The 12,500-nt window shown below is 39.7% G+C and overlaps 1 protein-coding gene across 21 annotated transcripts in view; it reads left to right on the plus strand.

Moving 5' to 3' along the window:
* LOC124953376 (collagen alpha chain CG42342-like) overlaps positions 1-12,500 on the plus strand; it is a 90,109-nt gene that overhangs the window by 67,902 nt on the left and 9,707 nt on the right. For 20 of the 21 annotated variants that reach the window (XM_047504657.1, XM_047504663.1, XM_047504649.1 and 17 more), the window contains 11 exons: positions 516-695; positions 2,065-2,170; positions 4,267-4,355; positions 8,963-9,080; positions 9,702-9,790; positions 10,362-10,451; positions 10,646-10,690; positions 10,909-10,935; positions 11,127-11,162; positions 11,355-11,459; positions 11,844-11,888. In XM_047504657.1, the coding sequence (XP_047360613.1) occupies positions 516-695; positions 2,065-2,170; positions 4,267-4,355; positions 8,963-9,080; positions 9,702-9,790; positions 10,362-10,451; positions 10,646-10,690; positions 10,909-10,935; positions 11,127-11,162; positions 11,355-11,459; positions 11,844-11,888 (930 nt within the window). The remainder of the gene's footprint in view (positions 1-515; positions 696-2,064; positions 2,171-4,266; positions 4,356-8,962; positions 9,081-9,701; positions 9,791-10,361; positions 10,452-10,645; positions 10,691-10,908; positions 10,936-11,126; positions 11,163-11,354; positions 11,460-11,843; positions 11,889-12,500) is intronic. The other variant, XM_047504669.1, reaches the window with a different exon arrangement.

Here is a 12,500-nt window from a genome sequence, read left to right on the forward strand (position 1 = left end):
CTCAGTTAATTACCGGTTATCCTCCGCTTTTTCGCCGTAGGAGATCCATCGACGTAGGTTCGATTCGAAATGATCTATAAAAGAGAGCCGGTCCTTTTATTCGCTCGACAGAACACTCAGCGATACACTTGGGAGCGCACGATTGATTTCCACGCACGGTTTTTCTCGAGATTTTCTTTTTCCTTCGATCCTACATACGGGAACACGTCCATTCTCTATTTCTCTCACATTTTATACTTCCCTTTCCGTCTCTCCCTTCCTCTCTCTCTCTCTCTCTCCCTCTCTCTCGCTCTCGCTCTCGCTCTCGTTCTCGTTCTCTCTCTCTCTCTCTCTCTCTCTCTCTCTCTTTCTTTCTTTCTTTCTCTTCTATACGCTCACCAACACCCACGCCTTGCTGCTCCTTTTCCGGTCCCATCCATCCGTGGCACAAAACCGACGAGCACCGAGAGACACTCTTGTCGAGGGCTCTCGTCAGAGGAAAACCGTAACGACGTAACGCTCTTGGGACGTAACAGGGTGAGCCAGGAGAACCCGGGCCACCGGGTCCACCAGGTCCACCAGGATCAGAGGGTCTCCCAGGACATGAAGGCAGACAAGGGATTCCTGGTGAAGTCGGTTCGCCGGGAGAAAAAGGTGCGCCTGGACCAATCGGACCAATTGGTCCATCCGGTATTCCAGGACTTCCGGGTCCTAAGGTAACATTTTTGTATTCTCTTTCTATTATTTATATATACATATTTTTCCATAAATATTTTCTTTCCTCTATACTATGTATTTTCGAATGAATGAATTCGATGAAATCCATTGGAACATTCTACGTCTGACTAAGGCCTAGAAATATTAACGTTGGAATATCGATTATCGTTGCATCGCGATATATAGCTACTACCATCGCTCCGTTAATCCTCCCTTTAATAGCTTTATTAAAACTTTAAATTTCTACGATCTATATAATCTCGACAATCCTTCTTACCTTTCTTTCTTTTTTCTTCCTGTTTTTCTTTCTTCCTGTTTTTCCCTTCTTTCATTCCGCGAAGAAGATTACCGGTCTTTTTCTAAGAAATTATTATCAAGTTCTTTTCCCGTTCTTCGCAGTTTCTTATTCTATCTCATTTGGGAAAATGAAGCGACTGGGAGTGTCCAAGCAATATATTTACCAAACGCTGAAGTACGCGTTTACTTCATAAGTAAGGTTTCCACAAACGAATGTCTGATATGCTTGCCGAATAAGTCGAGAACTCGCACGTTCCAAAACTATCAACTATTCACGATCACGAAGTGTTTACTCGTGAGAGTTTACCCCGGAAATATTTGACTTTCGAAGTCAACCGCACTCACTTGCCACATCGAACGCATCGAAGATATATCGTCCGGAAAATGCGCGGCCGACTTATAACGCGCAAAGAATAAATGCATATTTCATAACTTTGCAATTTACATGCCGATATTTTTAGGGACAGATAGAAAATGGCATAAATAACGCCTGGGCCTCTCTCCCTTCCCCCATTCAATCTTCGTTTCTTTCTCGATTTCTGTCCTACGTTCTTTTTACTTCGATACAAAAATTTCGAGTTTGACGATTGAAATAAATTCAATAGCATAAAACGTAGAGAAAGTATAACACCTTTTTCTTAATAAATAACGATCGTTTATAGCTTCGCAGCTTGCTTCGTTATTAAAAGTATTCGTGCCCACGCATAAGGAACGTGTTCACATGTAACGTTGAAAGCATCAGCTAACGATTTACTTCCGTGATAGATTTTACTTCGATAGACGAACGTTCTTAACGCTTCCTCCAATATTATATTCCGACTAACGGAGCACACGTGTGTTTCGCTCGAAGATCTATCAGTTCGATTGCATTAGGAAAATCAGGATATCTCATTGGATTAATCATTGGATTTATTTTATTCTTCCCGCTAATATTTAAATCGTCCTAATTATTATCGTCTGCATCAGTGTACGTATACATTTGCTGTTTATACCGTAAAGCAATTATAAAATCTGTCGATATAAATTTCATGATACGAAACGGCACCTGAATTGCGGATTTGTTTTCGACAGGGTGACAAGGGAGATAAAGGAGATCGTGGCCTGACGACTTCGATGAATGGCGAACCATTTCCAACGGGAATATTGGAAGGTCCTCCTGGTCCACCTGGACCGCCTGGTAAGCTCAATAATCGCATCGATCGATCGTGCTTCGATCTTAATAATTGTCAATCGCGAATAAATGGTTGTGGGATCTGATAGAACGATCTCTAGACCTCTTTCTCTATCTCTCTCTCCCTCCCTCCCCCCCCTCTCTCTCTCTCTCTCTCTCTCTCTCTCTCTCTCTTTTGAACATTTTAGGTGATCGGACTCGAAGTAGTTTATAGGTGCAAGTTAATTTATTAGACTTTCGTATTACACCGTTCTATCTTGTTATTAATCTGGAATTATATCTAACGGTCCTATATACTGTACTAGAAATCTCTTTAGGAAATTTTTCCGGCTCGCAAACGAAGTCCAAAGCAAAGTCTACACGAGTGTTCACAGAGTGGGCGGAACTAAACGTAACTACTGCCGCGAGCAAAACTTGGTAACTGTTCGCCAACTTTTCCCTTTCGTTCTATCTCTCTGTCTTTCTTCTCTCTCTCTCTCTCTCTCTCTCTCTCTCTCTTTTCTTTCTTTCTTTCTTTCTTTCTTTCCTTCTTTCTTTCTTTCTTTGCCTTCGTTACATATGCAAACCGGATCTCTTAGTTCTTGGACAATGTAATAAGTTTGCGAAGCGATAAAGACTAGAACACTCGATCTACGTTTCGTTTATAACTCAGGACTTTCTTTCTTCCTTTTAAATGGCCACAGTTTTATTCTGATATCATCGACAAATTACCTAGGAAAAATGTAGCCGAGTCCCCACGTTCATTAAAACGAGAATTCCCGCGAATTCGCTAATAAAGAGGCATGAGGTTAGCTTGAAATTATTAAACGGTAGCTTTAACATCGTAATGGTTCTCTAAGTAATGTAATACCGTGATAGATCCGTAAAAGAGCCTCGCGGTGTTATAACGAGATTATTAAGCTTCGTCATACGCAAGCATGCTTCTTTAACGAGTCGTACAGACGGTATTCATTGCTCGTCATCCGAAAGGAATGGTATATATATATGTATATAAATATATATATATATATATATATATATGTATATGTGTATATATATATGTGTGTGTGTATATATACATATCTCCTCCGATAAGCTAACTTGGAGAAATCGAGAGATTTAAATCGAAGGTTAAGCTTGGATACGTCTGAACGTAATAGAGAACCGACTGTCTCGAGGAAACTTGATTTTATTCTCGAAGCTCGTGAACGTGCCAGTTAGAAGTCCGAGCTATCTACGTGGATACATATGTGCATCGATTTTACGATTTAATCCTGGAGTAAAATTCGAGCGAAGAAGACATTACGTTAGAGAAACATTTCTCGTGCTATCTTCCAAGGTAGTTTCTCTTCTATGAACTGTTTCCAACAATATGAGAGAGAGAGAGAGAATGAGAGAGAGAGAGAGAGAAAGAGAGAGAGAGAACAATCGCATTTGAAACAACAAGTAGAGTTTGGATTAGGGCTGTTAGAACTTTGAAATTTCTTCGAGTTAATCTTCGAGCAACTGTGCGACAATGTAACAAGAATTGCTATGAGAAAAAGAGAGAGCGAGAGAGAGAGAGAGAGAGAGAGAGAGAGAGAGAGAGAGAGAGATCGTTAACTCGTGCGTGCAATACTAATTCTATCTAAAGAGACAAATTTAAATACTTTGACTTTTCGTAGTACCTTAGGCAACTAATTTACTTTGCTAACGACTTAGCTAGACAACTATAATAACCTGGCGCGAACTAATTCAAGCGTGGACGATCGAGATCTTGAGCGAAAATTTGACGTCCATCTTTTTCACCACAGTATTTCGCTCTTCTCCCGTTCATTTCGCGATAACATTGTTCACCCTGAAGCATTAATTTCCAGCTAAAGAATTAAACGGTAAATTGTTCAATAGATACATAAGAATTTATATAGAAACTTTACGTACGATGGATTTATACGTTTCTTTATTATCTTCCTTTTTATTATTTCCTTGAAAACGATTCGTGGAACTTTTTTTTCTTTACTTTCTTCTTATAACGAGCCTTCATTTTCTTTTTGTTCGTCATATCGCGTAAAGAAAAGAACACGCGTGAACGAGGAAAGAATATCATGTTTTATTTTATGCACGTGGTGTATACACGCACGCAGGGCCCCAGGGCGAGAAGGGAGAGCTGGGTCCGACAGGACCACCCGGTCTGACCGGCGAGAAGGGTGCCCGGGGAAAGCAAGGGAAGAGGGTAAGCTTCAGCGAGGTCCTCCGACCAAAACGACACAGTACAGTACCGTACATGTACATACATATAATACGATCCTTGATGATACATCTCCTCTATCCGATTTTCGCCAAAGAAGAGAAGAAGAAAATCGATCTAACCTTAGCACCTCTTCCTATTCTCCCTCTTCGATAGAATCTCTGATCCCGGATCATGCAGATACATCGAAAAGATCCTTACCACTCTGTGTGGCATGTGCTGCATGGTAGAGAAAACGTCGTTGCGTAGATACGAGGAAGAAGGTGATGCATGGGTGGAAATCGTCGTAGAGAGAAGGAAAGTTCGAGTACTTTTTTCTGTCTCCCTCTTTCTCTCTCTCTCTCTCTCTCTCTCTCTCTCTCTCTCTCTCTCTCTCTCTCTCTCTCTCTCTCTGTCTCTCTCTCTAACGCGACGCATGTCGTCACGAAAGAATTCAACGGAAGTTCTCATTCTACTTCAACACTTCCGACTTCTCTTTTCGTCCATTCTTCCCTCCCACGTAGTTGAGTCTCTTGTAAACACGTTCAATGCCCCGTAGAAAAGGTACTAGACTATCTCGTACTTTGTTAAAATTTTCTTCCTATCCATCCATCCATCCATCCATCCACCCATCCATCCATCCATCCATCCATCCATCCATCCGTCCATCTTGCTATCGTATTCTACGGAGATATCTACGATCTAACCCTCCGTTAGACTATCCGTCGAATCTGTCGACTTCGCAGGACGTTCACACTATTCCTTGATTCCTCTCATCTCCTCTTCTCTCCTCTAGTCGACGATCGCGTTCCTCCACGTACATTTTTCACGAGTCGTAGTCGTAGTAAAGGAACGTGACACGACGCGACTCGGGGAACATGTCGAGAACGTTTTTCTACAGCCTTTTCATACCGTCCGAAGTTTCTCGAGATTCTCGATCTACCGATTCCCGATACCGATCAAGAATATTCGACTTCGGAGAGTTCTCTTTTCTCGATTGCGCTCTCACTCTTACTCTCACTATCACTCTCACTCTCTATTTCTATTTCTCCATCTCTATCTCTCTATCCCTTTACTTCTCTATTTCCTACGACTAGCACGAGGCATACGCATGGCTTTTTGTAGCTTGTTTTTTTTTTTTTCTTCTTTAATTTTTGAGTTCTCTTTTTGTTTTCTTTTTTTTTTTTTCTTTTTTTCTTTTTTCTTTTTTTCTTTTCTTTCTTTCTTCCTTTTTTTTTCTTCTTTCTTTCTTTCTATTTCTTAATACGAGGAAACACACCGCAAGCACGCTAGAGCATGAGCGAATGAGTACCAGCACGGCCACGTCACTTTGCATTTCTCGATAAACGAGAGAGGCTCTTTTGCACTCTTACGTTTCATCTGGACGATCGATAAGCGAACGAGGAATTCGCTGAGACATGACACTTCATCTTAATATTTCTCGTCGATACTCTTTTCTATTTTGTAGTTTTCACGTGTTACACGAGCTCGCGTGTTAAGATTACGTTATAGAACGTTCTCTGTTCTCCGTTTTATCGATCATCGCAACCGTTATCCTATTGCGGACGAGCTCTCTTCTTTGGCATCGATGAATATCCTCGATACATGGCTCGGTGATCATTTAATTATCGTGGTTTACGTATATATTGATTACTACAAAGGACAGTGGTATGGTTCGATGTACGAGAGGAATACGCGTTCGCGAGGAATTAATTGATTTCGATCGGTGCGCGATAAACAGTCGGACGTTTAGTCGCGTTCATCGGCCTTTTCGTTACAACGCTCACTGACTCTTGGTAAATGAATAATACGAAGGATTCGTTTGAATAACGCGTCGACAGTTTCCACGGAACGACGAAAATAGAAATATTCTTCCGAGCTCGTAAAAATTCAACCGACGATATCGCTCTGACGAGAATTTCTCACGAAAACGCGACCATGGTAAATTCGACGACGATCGTACGAGCGAAATTCATCGGTATGACTCCGTCTCATCCAGCTTCCAAATATTCTCGAAGAGAACTACCAAAGCTACATTTTCTTCGTATCGCTTCTCTCGTTCGTCCAGATCTTCGTTGCGTATGTATATGTACACGGAACAAATATACCGCGAAACGGATGACTCGTTCGTAGCTGTAAAATACGAGAAATGGAAAAAGTAGAAAATGAAAGAAAGTGAGAAAGAATAGAAAAGTGAGAAAGAAGGAGGGAAAAGGAACGAGCTGAAGAGAAAAAAAGCAAAGAAAAAAGACGTTGGTGGCAGCAAATAACACGTTCGTATATATGTATATGTATTATAGGTTCTGTATATATACATCTATATATTTCTATATATATATATATATATATATATATATGTATATATACAGAAATATATATATATATATATATGTATATATATATATATATCGGGTTCTCGAGACTTCCTCGGGTCTCTCTTTGGTTTTCTCCTACCGTCGTCTCGTCTAAAAGACAACGACGACGACGACGAAGACGATGACGACGACAACGACGACGCCGACGAAGACGACGGCGTCGGATGTTTCAATTCCACGTCGTCTTCGTCGAACGTAGCTACACCTTGGCTACCAAGGGCAACACTAATTCTCTTCTAGCGGATGCAGCCAAATTACACACCTGCGCACTAAAACCCTGTAACCACGCCTAAGTAAGAGCTACTCGACTCACGCGCTACCGTTTAGAGCGGCTCCATACGCTGTTAATGTCTAACAACCCGTAAGTATTTATCCCAAGAAAATCCTCCAGCTGCAGATATGCCAAGCGATCGATGTTATTCCTTTTTCAAACTTCTTTTGAAGATTTTTAACATAATCTAAGACGTGTATCAACCAAAGAATAGGTGTGTCATGCTTTTGGGGGAGAAAGAAAAAAAAATAAATATCACCGAGTTTTTAGTTGTAACGAATTTGACGTTCGTAATATTTGTGCAAGTCGAGTCGAGGATCGATATAATCTGAAATAATGAGCGATGTATGATGAAACGAGTGAATTATTTCCTTGATGTAACGAGCACCCAAAAAAGTAGAAAAGGTTCGTTTTCGTGATAATTATGAAGCTTTTTCAATGTAATCGAGATGTCCTTGACCTGCTTTTTCCAACCGAGATCTCGTTTTCATAATCGTTCTTTTCATCGGTCTCGATTTACAAAGGTCGAGCGTAATCAAAGAGATACCTAGATATAATTAGGTGTCAAAGAATCTTTCTGAGGGAAATATATAATGGACGAAAGGAATAAAAGGAAAAAGTGCTTAACATATCGATCGTTTGGCCAAATTAATCTTCTTTTCTTTAAAAATTAGTCTGTAGTCCTCGCCGTAGTTGTACGTAGCTTGTGTAACTAATTTGTGTTTACGTAGCTAGTAACACCCACTACTTCTCCCCCGTGTGTCGGTTTGATTCACTAATAACTAATATCTACTACTACTACACTACTACTACTACCACTACTACCACTACTACCACTACTACTACTACTACTACTACTACTACTACTACTGCTACTACGGCTTGAGGCTCTCGCAACTTTATCGAGCGGCGTACGCGATATACCTACAACTTTCGTGTAAGTATGAAAACTCACGAAAACAGTATGTAGCTTTATACTATCGTTCTTTATACGTGTGTTCTCACACCGACACACACGTTGTTTAAATAATATTTTTAATTCTTTTTTTGTTTCTTCTCTATCACTCTATCACTCGATTTCTCCTGTGGGTCTCTCTTTCTCTCTCTCTATTTCTCTCTCTCTCTCTCTTTCTCTCTCTCTCTCTCTCTCTCTCTCTCTCTCTCTCTCTCTCTCTCTCTCTCTCTCTCTCTCTCTCTGTCTATCTCTCTTTCTTCCTATCTAATCGATATCTAATCGATATTGTCATTTCATTTTAATTATTTTCAATTTCTGTCAATTAATGGCTATTCTATTACATGTGATATGAATCGAGAAGATAGAATATCGAAATGATAGGTATTGCAGAATACGGTTGAACACTCTTCGTGTTTCAGGAACCACCTCATTGAACATGTAATTTATAAGCTATTCTAATCGAACTGATATATATGTATATATATTAGATAGAGAAAGGGTCAGATAGAAATGAGAGAGGGAGAAAGAGAGAATTCTATTATACCCTAATTTATACTAAATTTGTACCCACTAATAAACATATCCTAGATTCGAAAAGCATGGGTGTCGATAGGAATTTTTCAACGTTGTTGATTAGACGTTTGTTTGTGACGTATTGTAGATGATCACAAGCGTGTATCGTTAGTTGTAGTAGTTTTTATGGTCAGTGATCGAACGATCTTGGTATCTCGTAATTAATTTCATGAATCTAAAAAAACAAAAGGCAAAACGAATGGATACGAAAATCGATCGATTCACTTTGTTCGTGTAGTATCGAGAATCCATCCCATCCTCTGATCCTTCCTCTTTCAACTAAAAAAAAAAAAATAAATAAATAAATAAAATAAAAAAATAAAAAAGGAAACAGTGTTTAACGCTTCGTCGCAAAAAAAAAATAATATATTGAAAGCGCAAACGACACTGAAAAACGGAGGACCTGGTTGGATCTGACCTTGCAGTATCATTATTATAGGGTTTCAAGGGTGAGAGCGGTATTACATTGGCGAGGGGTCCACCCGGCCCACTGGGTCCAAAGGGTGAAAGGGGTTACCGGGGCGAAAAGGGCGCCAAGGGAGACCAGGGCTCGCCAGGTAGATTACAACGAGGCCATTCTACCGAGAAACAAAGACGAAAACCCGGGGAAATATGAAAGAAGAATATTATTGCCCAGAGAATTATCGTGCTATCCCTACCCCAACCCCCAATCATGGAAATAAAAAAAAGTAACGCGCGCGTTGATTTTCTTTCCCTTCATCGTCCATGAATACTTTATATCTTTTATTGCATCGTTTGAATAATTGGAAATCTTTGCGATATCTCACCCGTACTTGTTTCTTTTCTTTCAAATAACTTACTTCGAATTATTTCTTATTGTTTTCCTTTTTTATACTTCATAAAAGTAATTTCATAAGCTTGGAAAATATTTTTTTATCGTCTCGTCTTTTAAATCGTAATTAACAGGAAGTCCTTCGGAAAGTCTGCGGTTAGGTGCAAAAAAGAGAAAAAAGAAAGAAAGAAAAAAGAAAAACGCAAAAAGAACGAGGAAAAAAAAGAAATATAAAATTAATCTTTTAAAGGGGGATAGACTCTAGTCTATGCGGGGATGGGAAAGAGCGAGAAATCTATGCGTACGCGAGGTCATTAATCGCGCGATTTAATCTGATCTTCGATGCTGGCGATTCACCGATTGAACGATTACTCTTTGCTTTCAGGACCTAAGGGAGAACAAGGAGCTCAGGGTCCACCGGGATTTAACGGGACCGATGGCGAAGCTGGCATACAAGGTCCACCGGGATTACCGGTACGTGGACGGCATTTAGATTTATTTTTTTATTACAATAAAACACACGACATTGTCAAACGAACGATATTTCAACGTTCGTAGTAGAATTAATATGGCGTAGAAAAAATGTTTGGCACGTACGACGTTTTGCATATTGAAATTTAAAATTTAATTCGTTAAGGCAGTCAGAAAAAGTACCCGATACGATATACTCGCGTATACAAGGAAAGAAGAAAAAGACGAAAAGATTTCAGATTCAAGAAAATAAATTTGTAAGGCTGCACGTAAATAGATATCTACGTACGTACATAGATACACACACACACACATATATATATATATATGTATGTATATATGTATACATACGTGCTACAATTTCCATAGTAGATAAGAGACACTTTTATGGAGACAAAGGAATATGTAAACACTCATGTATCAGGAGGTTTTGCAGTGAGTATCAACGCATCTTTATCTCGCATCTCGTGCGTTATCCGGTAGCAGACGTATCGTGTCTCGAGCGTTATCATATACACGAGGAGACAAGTGATTTACAGCACGTAAAGCGATCTTGCTTGTCTCTGATTTACAGGGCCTTTCCGGACCCAAAGGTGAGAAAGGCGAGTACGGTGATATCGGACCTCCCGGACTCATGGGACCTCCAGGTTTGCCTGGTCCACCGGTACGTAAATCAAACGTTCCACCTTTCCCGTATTCGTATTTCCTTTTAGATATCCACTACGTACTTAGATATACGTATATGCGTTTATTTTAAAATACACATTCATTGTACTCCAGTGCAAAAGTGAAAGCGAATTTTTTTTAATATCATCAATGTTTTCTCTCTCTTTCTTTTTCCCATTTCTCGATGAACAGGGCTATCCTGGGATGAAGGGTGACAAGGGTGAAAAGGGCGAATCGGTGAGTTCATCTTTCAACAACGTTACGTATTATATTTATATCGAGTGTCGTCGTTCGATGGGCTTGGCCATCCTGATCGATCTCTATCGATTACGATGCGAGGGGTGAGCTTTAACACCCACCCCGCAACCCTACTAGAACGACGACCATTCCTTGCCAACGATCTGACGATAAAATAAATTTCTTTTCATGGCGGGACATCGGGCTTCCACCAACAGAAGTACAAAAAACTGAGAAGAAGGCAGGTACGTAGAGATCTAGACACTACTATTCGTCTTACCTCCTTCAATCCAACACGAAAAACGAACGCAACGATCGTAAAACGATCGGCCATCGATACAAACGTTCGAAAACCTTCGGTTTCTCCTTACGAACATTAATCTTTATCGAAGTTCTAGAAAGGCTTAAATAGCATGAAACGTCTTCTTTCTTGCAGGGTGACGGCACCTTCGAAGTCAATGCGGGCGAAGTGGTAAGTTATGGTTATTTATTTTCTAATCTAGTTCAAATTGTCACAATTACGGATCGATATATTGAAATAAATTATTTCAAACTTATTTCAATTTTATTCGATACATTATCGATAAAAAATTGTATCAACAAGAATTTCAATCGTAGAAGAACTATTGTCGAATTGTATTGACAGATCGATGTAATTCGACAGATTATGGGACCTCCTGGACCACCTGGACCAGCCGGTACTCCTGGATTGCAAGGTCCACCTGGTATCAAGGGCGACAGAGGACACGACGGCGCCAAGGGTGATCCTGTCAGTAAACTTGTCAAAATTTCAAAGCGTCGAGAGTTCTACCCCTGCCCCTCTTAGAAAGGAGAACAACCTCGCGTTTCTCACAAAGTTCTCATGAAGTTTTCTAAAGTTTCACGTACACGTATAACATATACATACATATAACCGTGTACATATTTAAGAATTCGAGTTTCCAAAAGTACTTGCGTTAACTCTTTGAAAAATCTTTTTCTCTATTTTTATTCGTAAATTGGTCCAGCCGAAGAAAAAAAAAAAAGAAAGAAAAAGAAAGGAAAAATTAACAAAAAAAAGAAAAAAAAAGAAGAAAAAAAGACGCACGAAGCAAAAGTTTCCAAGGGTTCTCCTCGACGATTCTCACGCTTTTCTTTTCTTTTCGTATTGCAGGGAGAGAAAGGTGCCAAAGGAGATCCTGGTCCGATGGGATTACCCGTACGTATTTTCTCTCAAGATTACGTCCCTAGCTTAGGTAGGTTTTTACTCTATCGCGTTATAAAAAAAAAAAAAAAAAAGACGAAAAAAAAACATAAACAAATAAATAAAAAAGAAACAAAAAAAAAGGAACAACAAAAGAAAACGAAAGAAAAAAAAATAAGGAAGAAAGAAAAAAGAAGGAAAAAAAAAGGAGAAAAAAAAAGAAGAGGAGAGAACCGAGCTAGACGGTGAAGTGACGACGAAAAGATTTCAAACTCAGCGGTCTTGAAAATAGATTCTCGCCCTTAGTAAGAAACTTAATCCTGTGGAAATTCTTGAGAGAAAGGATCCAAAAAAGAAAAGAAAAGAAAAGAAAAGAAAAAAAAAGAGAAAAAAGAAATGTATCGAGTAGGGTGGGGTAGATGAGGGAGGTGGGAAGGGAGAGGTATGGTATCTACCTGGGCTCCTCTTCTACATTCGCAAATGCAGTCGTTAGTCGGGTGATACCCAATGGTATTAACGATTGGATTTTATGTTGGCCGAACGAAGTGTACACGGAAGAAGGTATATATTTAGGTACCATTGGTATATAGGAAAGGTGTAGAGATCGTATAATGCATGATACATAAT

Source organism: Vespa velutina, chromosome 12, assembly GCF_912470025.1.
Source record: "Vespa velutina chromosome 12, iVesVel2.1, whole genome shotgun sequence".
NCBI classification, from domain to species: domain Eukaryota; kingdom Metazoa; phylum Arthropoda; class Insecta; order Hymenoptera; family Vespidae; genus Vespa; species Vespa velutina.